The sequence below is a fragment of the Thunnus thynnus genome, chromosome 5 (genome assembly GCF_963924715.1).
Source record: "Thunnus thynnus chromosome 5, fThuThy2.1, whole genome shotgun sequence".
NCBI lineage: Eukaryota > Metazoa > Chordata > Actinopteri > Scombriformes > Scombridae > Thunnus > Thunnus thynnus.
Window position 1 is genome coordinate 9867857 of NC_089521.1, and position 13611 is coordinate 9881467.

General features: G+C 40.2%; 3 protein-coding genes across 3 annotated transcripts in view; 1 reads left to right on the plus strand and 2 right to left on the minus strand.

Moving 5' to 3' along the window:
- The first annotated feature begins 496 nt into the window (after positions 1–496).
- On the plus strand, positions 497–2968 carry ribc2 (RIB43A domain with coiled-coils 2). The gene is made up of 7 exons (XM_067589093.1): positions 497–940; positions 1060–1141; positions 1420–1740; positions 1833–1951; positions 2255–2473; positions 2567–2733; positions 2831–2968. The coding sequence occupies exons 1-7, from the start codon at positions 824–826 to the stop codon at positions 2898–2900; spliced, it is 1095 nt and encodes a 364-aa protein (XP_067445194.1). The 5' UTR covers positions 497–823; the 3' UTR covers positions 2901–2968.
- Positions 2965–8949, minus strand: ada2a (adenosine deaminase 2a). The gene is made up of 10 exons (XM_067589091.1): positions 8652–8949; positions 7290–7613; positions 6851–7070; positions 5595–5808; positions 5378–5505; positions 5187–5277; positions 4900–5008; positions 4164–4321; positions 3799–4001; positions 2965–3693 (listed from the first exon to the last, which is right to left on the minus strand). The coding sequence occupies exons 2-10, from the start codon at positions 7591–7593 to the stop codon at positions 3603–3605; spliced, it is 1518 nt and encodes a 505-aa protein (XP_067445192.1). The 5' UTR covers positions 7594–7613; positions 8652–8949; the 3' UTR covers positions 2965–3602.
- Positions 8950–10470: 1521 nt separating this feature from the next.
- Positions 10471–13611, minus strand: part of cecr2 (CECR2 histone acetyl-lysine reader) — a 40605-nt gene continuing 37464 nt past the window's right edge. The window contains exon 19 of the mRNA XM_067589094.1: positions 10471–13602. The gene's annotated coding sequence lies outside the window, so the exon portion shown is untranslated. The remainder of the gene's footprint in view (positions 13603–13611) is intronic.

A 13611-nucleotide genomic window follows, 5' to 3' on the forward strand; every position in this document is an offset into this window, starting at 1 on the left:
ACCTGCTGAAATAAGATGTTTGACTTTATGAGGTCCTCCATTATGTTACAGATGAAACATGTTTCTCTCAGCACCTGCAAAGCGGGTGTTTCAAGAAGAGTAGACAGAGTCTATTGACCTTTTTCGCCAGTATCTGGCTGGTGTGTCTTTTTTGCACACCAGAGGATGGAACCCAATAGAGAAAAAGTGAGGCATTATAAGCCATCTGCTCTCATAGTTGAGTTTTGGCTTGTGGTGCACCCCAACAGAAGAGGGTCATATTGGCATTGACATCTCTCAAGGTGCTCAACAAACAACATCCCTTCGACGCATACAAAGTGTTAAGAGAAGTTTGTAATTGGCATTTTGGGGGGTGGTTTTTTTACAAGTCTATGGGTATAGTGAACGCTGCCAGTTCAGTGCATTGACAATTGTTCAAACCATATGAAGGTAATTCCTCAAGAGCTCAGTTGCAAATCTTTTTTCTGTTGCCTGTGTACCATGTGTTGAACTTCTTCACTCTTTTTCTTTTCGTTTGTTTCTTGTAAAGAGAGTGGATCAAAAGACTGGATTCACTCTCAGGTTGGGATAATTCAGATCCTGTAAGTGTGCAGATCTTGTTCAACTTTTTTTTTCTTTTTTTGAGTACCAAGTCACTTTCATGGATGGTCGCTTCTTCTTAGCTTGTTTCCATATACCTGGTTGCTTACTCTCGCGAGATCTGGCAACACGGAGCTCAGGTTTCTTAGCAACCAGTGTGTTTGAAATTTGAGTTTCTAGCGTTTGTCAAGCAGATTCCTAATTTTAACACCGCAAACGTTAAATACAGTTTAATTGAGTCAAAATGCTTAACGTCGAAACACTCGCAGACCGCGTCGCTAGGGCAAATCTACAGAGGCGTCGCAACAAAGAGACTGAAAGACAAGAGAGGGTTTTTAATAATAAAGTGAGGACCATTGGGGTAAGTTCTTGTGCTCAACAAAGTTAACATTACTGCTTGTGACTGTAGCTAGCAGTGGTTGCTAACCACCTGCTAAATTGGGCTGAAATGTGCTGATAAGACCGTGTTTTGTTTCACAGGTTGATAAGGAAGCCCTTGACATGCAGGTGAAAGAAAAGAAGAAACAAGAAGAGACAGCGAAAGAAAAACAGAAAGCTTATGGTAAGTTATCTAAACGTTTCTTAATGTTACCTGACGTCAATGATTTTGTGAATTAGTATTATGTGTTATCAGATAGCCTAACTGTTAACAACGGAAGTAACTTGAATTAAGTCATATCGCTCACTGAGTAGTGTTTAGTGTTTATCACTAAAGGATGAGGCCTTCGGACATCCATGTAGACACTGCCACTATGTTGCATATTATGATACTTTGTGACATTCATAAGTTCTAATGAAGTGCATTATGATGTCTGTTTCTGGGATGTGTTCCCTATATAGATGCTGACATGCTACACAACAGCAAAGTAGCTTGCCTTCTCCATAGCCGACAAGTGAAGGAAAAACGTGCGATGGAAAAGGATATAGTCAACTACCACCATCAGTACCAGCAAACTTGGTGCGAGGGGGAGTATGACCTGAATGACCCAGGCCGCTGCAGGAAAACAGACCAAGATGAAGCCCAGATGATGCTCCCTGGCCTGGTGGGTGAGGACCCGGACAGTAGTGGCAGACTGCAGAGACAGAGGCAGCAGCTCAGGGGGTGGCTCATCCAGCAGCAGACAGAGCGAGCAGCAGAAACACATCAACAGAGGCTGGAAAGTAGGTTTGTCTGATTTTCATACACATGCTCAGTTCACACACACACATGAAACTCAATTCATCTCATTTCATATACTCTTCCTGGTCTTCAGGGCAGCGCTACGACCAAAGCAGAATAGACATGGACAACAAAGCTCTGCAGCTTCAGAGCATGGAGATGGAGAGGAGAAAAGCAGCGGCAGTTGCTACTAAAGAGTGCAATCTGGCCATGGTAAGTTATTCTGGTAATCGCTCAGACTCTGTCAGATGAAGGTAGTTAAACTTGCGTGTTCTATTAATGAATATTTTTATGTTTATATGTCTAGTATTAGTGGTAAAGTTGTAGTGGAATTGATTTATTTTAGACATTAAAATGGTACTAAACTTACTGTTCACACTGCAGTTGATTCTGATGACATGGATTTGACTAGATTTAAACTCAGGACTTCAGACTTATGTCTCAAGGACTTGGCTGCATCTCTGCTAACAATACTTTTTATAACCCTCAACTTATTTCTGTGTCTGGATGGTGAAGACTGAGGAGAGGCGTCGCCAGGAACGGGAATGTAAAGACGAGGATAATCGAGCAGACACGATGAACCACCTGCAAGGACAGCTGACGTGTGTAGATGCCGAACCCTCCCTGGATGTGGTGGGAGTGCCCGGTCTTTGTCCCAGCAGTGACAAGAGAGCACCTCCCGAGAGCCTGCAGCAAATCATCCAGTTCCAGAAATATCAAATAGAGGAGAAAAGGGTAAAATAGGAGCAAATGACAATAACACCACATCACATGTTGTTGCTGTGTGAAGCTGTTCTCTCAGGGTGTGTGTTGTCTGTACATGTGTAGAGGATAGAATTAGAGAAGAAGAAAGAAGAAGAGCAGTATGATCGTGTCCGCTTGGACTCGGCACGTACGGCTCTGCTAATGGAGAGGCAGCAGGCAAGACTGAACAAGCAGCTGAGACGACACCTGGATGGCACCAACATCAAACTGGCTGAATCACAGAGACAACAGTCAGTAAAATTTAGACAACGCAGACATTCACTCAATTGTACACACATAGTTGAATTATTGCCTCACTAATTATTTTTGAACTGATGTCATTTTAAGGAAACCGGACATTGAAAGGGGATACATCGATGACAGCTTCTTCGCCAAATTCAACACCAGCAGCAGATGATGGTGGATAAGTACTGATAACGGAGCTACATAAGAAGAACATCAAATAAATAGAACCAAGCAAGTTAATTATCAGTTCCTTTTAATCATCAAGTCAAATTTAGTTTGGACAGTTCACAGCTTTTAAATGTCTGGATGATCCTGACGATTGTTCATATGAATCTTCATAAAATGTGATATAAGATCAACTTAATCCATAACAGCTAAAAATCTAAAAAAAAAAAATTGACATTCAAGTAAAAAAAACATGCATTTTAACAATCTACCTATTATCATATTACAAAGCACAACCACACGACTGTACAAAGAGAAATCATACAGCATTCAGCACATCAACAGTTAACACAGCTGTCTGGCACTGTTATTGTACATAGGCAAACCTGAATCTTAAAGTGCAAATACATTCAAATAGATTTTTAAAAATCATAAATGAAACTAGACATAAGATTCCTTTTGATTGAGGCTACATCATCTGTGTAGTTCAAGTAATGTCCCTTGTTTTGCAGGACTTATCTCACACTCGCACACAGCAGCTCCACATTGTTATCTCAAAGTAGCTTTGTTGACCCATATTTGTGCCGACCACAAACCTGCTTGTGCACTGTTTACATATCCTATTGCCATCTATAATTCATGTGTCAAGACTTTCCATTCTGAAAGGAGGATTAAGGCCTGATAGCATTTCAAAATGTTAGATTTCTTTCTAAAAAGAATTTTCAGAGACAAACTTATCCCATCTTCTCTGCCACAGAACCAGAGCCTTTTCCTGTTCCTTTGGGTTCAAAGAACTATACCTGAAAGATAAACAGGGAAATGTCAGTGAGCAATCTGCTCAAGCATATGAGCACTCTCACACATTTCAATTGAAATTTGTAAATCAAATCTCAGCTGAATCTCACCTAACAGAGTTCATAGCCAGCTCTTTGAGGGAGCCTATATGGGATCTAATCCCACCAAAGCCCACAAAAGCCTCATAGTAGTCATAAGAGAGGCCAGAGGCACCGAACATGGCAGGGTCATCAGAACTGATGACCACTGGGTGGTTCTCTGACATCAGCGCAGCTGCTGGATGATTTCGCATGTCGTTTACCAGCTTCAACACCTGAATGAGGATAAGACAGGAGAAATTTGATTACAAGGTTTAACATATTCAAATACAGCCTAATTTTTCATAAGATTTCAAGGAATGCACACTAGTAAATGCATCCTAGTAATTGGAAAACATAATTTACTGTACAATATGGTTCACAAGAAGACCGTGTACCTGGTTGGAGATGGGGCACACTTCCACAGCCACCCCTCTCTTCCTGGATATTTCTCTGGCCACTGGGTGGCGAGGCAGAGCAAATCCATGGCCAATGCGTGAAGTGTTCAACAAAAGAGCATCCAACAAGTTCTGGTCCACCTCTGTGCCTTGAAGATCTACATGTGGTAGAGACAAACTAGATGCATATTATTTTGCAAGGTGATAATAACATAAATGGTTCTTAATTTTATACTCATATTTCCTCTCCCTGGATTTCAATTATTTGGTTTTGTAGCAATTTGAACGGCAGAATAATATGTTTATGATATGGTTTGCATGTACTTTGTTCTTGTTTTAGAGCAATGACACTGTAACATGCACTGCTCTGCAACAGAATCACATTTGTTTTCTACCTTCTAGCATTTCATCTGTTTATTTAACTCTAAAACTGACCATGGTAATCCTATGTTTCTTCTTTGAGTGTGCAATAAATAAAACACCAAAACAGAGTTTGTCCACCAACATTTGGACTGTAAACAAACATTGATCTTTGATTGATCTTTGATGATATCTGTTAAATAGTTCCCCCTTGTGGCAGCTCGAGCAGTTACTCCAGACAGCTCCTTATTTCACACACATTTATCTGGAAAAAGTCGATTATCCCTAAACCTCTAATTTCTGAGCCACATCTACAATCATATAGGTGTAAAAACTAAATGTTAAAACATTATACAGCGCACACTGATGAACTCACCAGTCTCTCCAGCATGGAAAAAGAAAGGAAGCGTGACCCCTCTCTCTACAGGCAGTGACAGGGCATCTCTGAAATACCACAGCGGTCTGCCTGAGTCCTCACGGCCTACCTGCACATGCAGAGAAACGATAAACGCTATTATTCAACAAAAAGACAACATCATGTATGTAACGTTTCAGCAAGCATTGTTTTCACTGACTTTTTTAGTGTCTGCATTGTGAGTCAAATTTACAATCAGTCAGAACAAACTCTATTTTTAAGCTGCTTAACACTAATCATACACTTACCAGGTCAAAACCAGCCATGATATCTGGGAAGTCTCTCTGCAGCTTCATAGCCTCCTCCACAACACTAGTCATTACAGTTTCATTTACTCCCCTGAAACATACACAGTGTTGAAAACAATAATTATATCGACAAGCTGTGTGCAATTGAGACTACTAAGTAAAATCCATTTTAAGGGCATCAGAGCAGGCACCTGTGGACTGTGAAGATGATTCTTGCTCCAAAGAAGTCTGGGTGGTCTGCTGTGAACTGTCTGGTGACATCCTGATAAGTCTTCAGAGTCCAGGCTCTGTCGTGAGTGCTGCCGTCCAACTCGTATATCTGAGTGCAAAGAAAGACACACGGCGTTATGATTATAAGTAAGTGAACACGCTAAGCACGAGAGGGACATTGTGAAAACATTAGTTTACCTCGGGGAGCAGAGCCCGTAGCTCCAGATACATGACGTTATCCGTGTAGAATTCAGTGAGGCCTTGGTAGTAATAATCTCTGAACACAGGAGCATATGTGACCAGACCCCAGAGTGCAAGGAAGGCCTGTTCAAACCTGCCCCATACCACATCCTGGCTGGGGTACACTGCCTCTGGATCCTGATCAGTGAACAGCGTCAGGTTGCCCATGATGCTGAGAGTAAATATGAAGACATAGTTTCATTTAGAGTCAATTTAACACAGTTGACACTATCTTCTACATTTCACTGAGGTTGCAATAACCACCATATTGTATGTATTGTATCATTTATTTCTGTGTAGAGGATCTTGCACTTTTCTTGAAACCCACTGCTTCCTCTAAAACAGTGCGTCTTCAGTTTTAAGCTCATGCTGCACTATTGAACTGCCCTTCTCTTAATAATTAATAGCTGATCTGTTTACACTTCAAATTACCAATACAAATTACCTGTTAAATAGCTGCAAATTACCCTGAAATTGTCCAGGATATTAGTATAAAATTAAAGGACATGTAAAATAAAGCGTTACCTGAAGACCCCTCTTTGATATCCTGACCCAACATCTTGTTTCAAAAAGGAAAAACATCACATCAAGGAAACAATGATGTAATTTTATGAGACCTTTGCTTAAAGTTTATCTGCCATCCTGGCAAACAAAGATGTTAAATAAATAGAGATAAATATAACAAGTCATGTGTTTAAGGGATTATTTTCTGAGAGATACTTCCTCCTTTCCCTTTGGGTTTCTGTCAGGTGTTCTGTTTCTTAGTGTAATGAATACGCTGATTTAAGGCTTCTCAGTTCTGCAATTCTGGCAACAGGATACAGCAGCAGCAAATTATTTCTTCAGAATGGAAGAAAACAAGCCCTGATACCTTTGTACTAGTTACTTTGTGTGAGCAGTGAGAAATTAGAGGTCTAACTGAGGTCACTGGCACAAACTTACACTTTTTTACACTAGTCAATTGCATACTACTACATTTTATACTATACAATAACACGTTACAATAAATGATACAATATACAATAAATGAGCCTGTTCTGTTACAAATGGACAAAACACACACACAGCAACATGCACAAATGCACACATAAAATAAATAAAATCTACAGTTTCCAACAAGACACTTAACTAAGACCTCGATCATATAGACGTATTACATAAAATAACAATATCATGATGGTCTGTGGTTCTCAAACTTCATCATGAAACCTTACTTATTGTCCAGATCCGTGGTGTTGATCATCTTGGCCCTGAGGTTTTCCAGCAGGGTCCAGGCAGAGCAATGTGGTAGAGATTTGGGCAATTGAGACGAGAAGATGAACCTGATGGACTGGTTGTCAGTGAAGCATATGTAGCAGTGCGGCCGATATGTCACATTCTTCACTAGCCACTCTACGTCGACCATGGAGAAGTCGTGTACATGGAGAGCTCCCCCTAAAACAAAACCAGTCTGAATTACAAACATCCCTACACGCAGCCAGGGGGAAAAATGGATGAATGACGGCAGGTCAGTGGCAAATTCAAGTACAATCCTGATCTACTGTGGGTCCTACAAGAACAGTTTCTTAAAGACCAAAGGTTTTTATGAGCAAGTTATTCATTATATGCACACTTTGAGGTTTATCACACATAAAGGGGAAAACCTGAACAGACCTTTAGGCATTTTCTGCAGCAGGCTGAAGATGGGACTGGTCCTGATGAGGTGCCTGGCCTTGAAGAAATGCATGGTGGGAGGAAAGTCTGCTCTCATTATCTCCTCCTGCTTCATTTTAAACAGACGAACGTCCAGCCGCTTTTCAGCATCATTCAACACTATTTGCCCGCCTGTCTGCATGGAGGACTCCAGCTGTATGAGAGCCTCTCTCTGCCTGGGGTCTGGGATGGACAGGCAAGACGACAAGTAGTACAGCAGCAGACAGGCCACAGCCGCGTGGGGGCGCTGCAGCTGAACTGCCATGGTCCAGACAGTGTGTTAATCTGCCAAATGAGAGGAAACCTTCAACTGGGAAGTCAGACAAGTTTTGCTTTGAGAGCCTAAAATAGTTGCTGTACATCAGCCAGTGGTGGAAGAAGTATTCAGATCCTTTATTTAAGAAAAAGTACCAATACAGCATTGTAAATGGAGCACTTCTCATTTTCATGCACAAGTAAAAGTCCTGCATGAAAAATCCTACTTAAGTAAAAGTACATAAATATTAGCAGCAAAATGTACTTAAAGTATTGCAGTAAAAGTAGTGGTTTGGTCCCTCTGACTGACATCATTAGATTATTAATACTGAAGCATCAGTGTTAGAGCAGCATGTTACTGTTGTAGGTGGTGGAGGTGGAGATAGTTTCAACTACTTTATATACAGTTAGCTATTTTAGTCCAGTGGTTCCAAACCTAAGGGTCGGGCCCCTCGAAAGGGTCACCAGATAAATCAGGGGTCGCAAGATGATTAATGGGAGAGGAAAGAAGAAAAAACAATGTTCTGATACACAAATCTGTTTTCAGTTTTTGGACTTTTCCTCCAATCTTTGATTTATGAATATATTGATCATTTGAACATTTAGTGAAATTAAACCATGTGAGAAGTTTAGAGGGGAAAATCACTATTTGATAGACATCTGAAATGTGACCCTGACTGCACACTGCTTTTTCTTAGACGTTAAAAGCCAAAAAGGTTGGAAACCACTGGTTTCATCTTACAGTATTTGAGTAAATGTGCTTATAGTTACCGATTTTCAACCGCTCACAGCAGCTTAATTAAAAAATAAGCCTTCAGCCTCTAACAGTGGATAAAATTTAACGTAATCTGACCAGTTACACGTCCAGATGTGTTCACTACTGACTGGAGAGAAGAGCACCGTATTCATGAAGTAACTTAACGTCAGTCTGTTCATTTTATACACGACTAACGTTAGCTAGTGTACAGAACTGGGGGAAAAACTGAAGAGTCGTTATCTAGGTTAACTCGTATTTCATTGTGTTTTGAACAAACTTTGATACAAGAAAACAGAGAAATGTTTCGTTACCTTGCTTAAATTTTTGCTGTGTAAGCTACCGTCTATTGAATGTGAAGGGTAGCTGGTGCCTCGACAGTTGTTGACGACGATTTGTAAACAGTCCAGTTCAGCGTCGCTTTAAAAACAGCGGACACTATACAGCTTACTGGACGGTGTCGGTTGGAGATAAAGCTAAAGTTACTTTTCTGCTTTTGACAGGTGGCTGCTGTATAGCGGCAGCGTTGTAGAAATAAACAAGCTGACAAATAAGAATGATGAATACGGAACGGATACTGTGGATTTAGCTGTTTTTTCTTCCCTGCGCTTTGCCTGTCAGGCAAAACTTTCTCTCAGGGTGCATCTTAGTTCCGCCCCCTTCGCCATGATTGGCTGAAACCTAACTGATAACCATTTAATTGGTGGAGTCAGGCGTCATAAACAATAGCCGGCAAGACAAACATTAGGGAATAAATGTCCCAGGGTGAAGTGCATTCTGTCTGGAAGCACGTTGTAAGGTTTATTGTTTGTTTTTGTTTTATGGCAGACTACATTACAATTAAACGTGTGATAAATAACACAAACCGTAGAAAATACTGAGCTATGGCTGTAATTTTCATGGTTTCATATAATGTAACTTCTCTCCATACGCATATGCGACATAAACACTGAGTAAGATGTGTCAACAAATTCATGACAATTAAGCATGTAACAGAAAACTAATACCTATCTGAGCTCAGTCACAATGATGAGACCCGTCTATTACCTTTTACAAATTACAACGGCTCTCCTTGGTATTGCAGTCATGGAGGGCCAGTTATTAACCCTGAATGGATGAAAACACATTTCTACCAACAGTTATTAAATATTTCAGCTAGAATAATAAACCGGAATTCTGTGTTTTTTGTTTGTTTTTTCAAATAAGATTGAGATTCGTATGATGGAAGAAATGACCAATAGGAATGTTGGGTACATGATATTGACAAAGGTTCAATTGTAGCCATATGTCACAAAACAAGTACTTCTAAAGTTGTAAGGAGTAAAATTGTAAATTGCACCTCCTGGTAAATGTTCCCTTTACAGAGAAACTAAAAAGTTTATTTTTTGGTTTACTGAAAACATTCTAATACATTTATAAATTACTACAAATATATTAGCCTTTGTCAGGCAGTAATGATATAAGTCGTGGACTTATTTCCATCATTGTCCCTGATGTTTACACAGAGATGTAGAGATTCTTTCTGTAAAAGATGAGATAAATGCATCAAAAATCGGAGTAATGTTAATTTTTCCTATTAAGGTGCTTGTGTACTATTATGATGTATCTTATTTTCCACCCCTTCTAGAATTTAGCTATACAACTTGGTTAATTAGGCTCAATTAAAGTACCTTAAATACATACCTCGTCTATATTTTTTCCACTGCCTATTAGGCCAACCACTGAGGAAACCACGATGCTTCCTTTCACACTGACGTCACATCACTGACTCTTGCAGACAAAAGAAGGGTCCGACGAGCAACAGACAATCTGTGGAGTGTTCATCAAGAGGATAAGCACTAATTGAAGGTGATAGTGTGAAGCGCTCCAATAGATTAATGCACTGTCTTGCAGTGGCCCTCTTGTTTTGTCTGTTTGCATTTCATTACTTTTGGCCTTTCAGTTTTTTCAACGGATTATAGATACATGTCCCATTACTATGGAACAGCATGGCCTCATTTCATGTCTGTTCACTCACAGCAGTGTTAATTAAAGGAAGAGTGATGCAAGTTTCAGGTCAAATTGAGTGAGAGAGACAATAATCAGCTGTTTTGGTGATGTGACTAGTAAGGAAAAAACTGACAATAATAAAACTCTTATTTGAGAAAAGTTATTTATTTCTAAGAAATGTACAGTATAGAAAATACTCCAGTCCATTTCCAAAATAATCTATGTCAGTCAGGTAAGAACTTGCAAACGTCACTTAAAATGAAACGTTACAGGTCTTTTTTTTCAATGCCACCATGCTACTGAGGTAAAAGACAACTGCGTAAAAGAACAAAAAAAACAACATCAAGGAAAAGGAAACAAGACACCACACATTTATATTAAAACAAGTCCAAAAATGTACAAAAATTCGTAAAAGAGCAAATAAATATGGTTCACATTTAATTACGTCTAAATGGTTTTCACTAGTGCAGAGAGATGACAGCAGAGTAAAAGTGAGAGTCGAATGCACACTTCCAGTCATCTGGTGCCGATTCTGCACACCAGAAACGCACACACACACACCGACACACACACACACACACACATACACACACATCTGTACACCATAAGACAATATCACAACCTCACAGACCTTTAAAAACAACACTGTCCTTCATACATTAGACAGCACAAGTGAAGACACTACCTCAAAAGCGGCCCTATTAGGCCCACTAAATATTGAGACAATTCCCCCTATTTTAACAAAATAGCAATTTATCCATGACAAGTCTTGTGTGAAACACTTATAAAATTGTCTCACAGCTTCTAGCATTTTCCTATTCCGTCATCCTTCCTCAAATATTTCCTTACAATGCCTTAGGTACCTATTGCTAAGGACATTATAATGCTGCCAAACTCTATGCGGCCTATAATAGACCCTAGACTGGAACACTGCCTACTTTGTCTAGTCTCAACAACTTGTAGGCAAGAAGGCATGCAATCTGTACAACTAAAGAGACCAACTTACAGAGTCCCATTTCACACACGATGCAATAGTCATTTATCACACTCTAACGATGACATTAAAAACAGAATGAAAAGACTCTCCCTTTAAAAAGATACCTGCAAGAAGAGAACACCTGCAGTCAGTGTCGAACTGACAGCTGAATAATCCCATCTTGTTGAGGTTAGTCAGCACCATAATTTGGCACAGCAACATGACACATAAGATTTTCTCCCGAGATGGTAAGGCCATTTTATGATCAGTTCTGTGAGCCTAAAAACTAAAAGTGGTGCTAAAATCATCAACTGGTCATAAAATTTTGACCTACAGGAGTCTGGCAGAGCAAGAGAAGACGTGGAGGGACTCTGTAGATGCCACTGGCTGGCTAGATGAGGTAGATTCATTTGCTGCCATCACTAAACTGCACAAGTGGGGCTCACAGGTGCAACGTTGATATGATAAGATGTGGGACAAAACCTCCGAAATCCACAGCAGTTGTGAGAGAATGCATTTGGTTGCCCTAAACGACAAGTGTCAGAAGAAAGCCCAAATGAACAGTGATGACAAACGGTATGTATCAAATTAACAGGAATGTAGAATAACTCAAATTAGATTCATCTCACTACCAATCAACTTTGATGAAAATGAGAGGGGGGGTGGGGGGGGGGTGGGGACAACAACAACAACAACAACAAAAACAGGTTTAATAGTTGGCAGTGTGCTGAGCCAAATATTGTTAATGACAATGAATACAGAACCTTAAAAGTTCTTCACATGAAACTGAGGTGGATTATTTTGCCACAAATGCAGTCCCATTTTTCTTTATGCTGCTCCTCCTTCAAATAGTTCAGAAAAATACCCGTATATAGAAACTGTACACCCTGAGGATACGCTAACATTGGGGAAGAGGAAGCGGCTCAAAGAAGAAACCATGCAAAGGGCAGGGCTGTGACTGAACAAAGCGCTAAAGCTACAAAATTGTAGGTGGAATGCAAAAATGTCACATTTAAAAAAAAAAAAAAAAAAAAACTAACAGCAGGGTTTGATGTGTGTGTCTGTTTGTTCTGTGTATGTGCATAAACCAGCTAGCAGGACATGTCACCATCTGAGAATTTCAGAATTCCCTTACCTGGGACAAGAGGTAAGTCTCTACAGTTAAGGGTTGTAATTACTAATATCAATATTTATAGATATAGATATATATATATTCATACATATATGATAACAAGCATAGCCTACAAATAAGACTATCCAAGGCCACTCAATTCCAGGACGTCTAGACTAAGAAAACCATAGTGCATAACAGAGAGTCAGGTATAGTCAGATAGCGCCATCCTTGCCAGTCCTCCTCTGCTAGTCAAAGACATTCTTAACAATGAAGGCAGCTTTGAAAGATGCATATACTGTGTGTTTACTCCAGGGTTAGAGAAACACATAGAGTTGGGGTGGAAATGGACAGCAACAGGGCCTTTTTCAGGACGGTTTATGTTCTTGTCCTTTCACATGCAGCTACTATGCTGCGTTTAACTTATCGTCTAAACATTCACTCATACATTCACAAAGGAAACCAAGGCAATTGCAGGGGGCCTGTGAGTTGACTTGGTTAGGGTGACAGTCTCATAGTACCTCCTTTTTCTACACCTGAGTTTAAAGATATGGTTGAACAGAAAATAGTAGTAAAAACAACAGTCTTCCTCAGTTCTGTCAGTAGATTTTCAGTTCCAATAAGCACTACAGTCAGTGAACAAGACAGGCAGCCTGTGTTCATCCATCCATGTTTCGATTGTTCAAAGAGGAAAGGGCTGTCCAGTGTTCTTGAAGGCAGTGTCCCCTGTGTTTGACAGGTTGGCCTAGTGGTTAAAAAGACTGCCATTCTGCCGGAGGATCCAAGTTCAAACACTCATGTTGGGAAGCAACCGTTCGGGTGAAGTGTCCTTGAGCAAGTCATTGAATCCTTACCAGTTCCATAGAGCTACTCTGCATCTGGCCCCATGCTCTGAGCTTTATGTGGAGAAGGGCAAGCAAAAAAAAAAGAAAAAAAGTTGTTCTCCAGGGCTCAATAACATTTAACATTATTATTATCTTAATTCTACCAGCTGCCTAGTTGGATCTTGGAGTCCAGTGGTGGGCAAAATTGAGGCAAAAGTTTTGTCCAGTGTAAGAAAATCAGTATGAGTTGTATGTGGAGCCAAGAGTCCCCTTTATAGTCTCTGTCAGCCCAGTCAGCATGTCAACATCTTCTTCCTTTTGGCTCACTGATTTGCCCAGCTGTTGCCCAGATGATAATAACATGCCTGAAAGGA

Coding starts and splice junctions, on each gene's coding strand:
- ribc2 (XM_067589093.1), top strand. CDS start 824: ATGCTTAACGTCGAAACACTCGCAGACCGCGTCGCTAGGGCAAATCTA. Junction 1,741..1,832: donor ACATCAACAGAGGCTGGAAA/GTAGGTTTGTCT, acceptor CCTGGTCTTCAG/GGCAGCGCTACGACCAAAGC. Junction 2,734..2,830: donor GCTGAATCACAGAGACAACA/GTCAGTAAAATT, acceptor TGTCATTTTAAG/GAAACCGGACATTGAAAGGG.
- ada2a (XM_067589091.1), bottom strand. CDS start 7,593: ATGGCAGTTCAGCTGCAGCGCCCCCACGCGGCTGTGGCCTGTCTGCTG. Junction 5,506..5,594: donor TACGGGCTCTGCTCCCCGAG/GTAAACTAATGT, acceptor CTTTGCACTCAG/ATATACGAGTTGGACGGCAG. Junction 5,009..5,186: donor TCATGGCTGGTTTTGACCTG/GTAAGTGTATGA, acceptor CTGCATGTGCAG/GTAGGCCGTGAGGACTCAGG.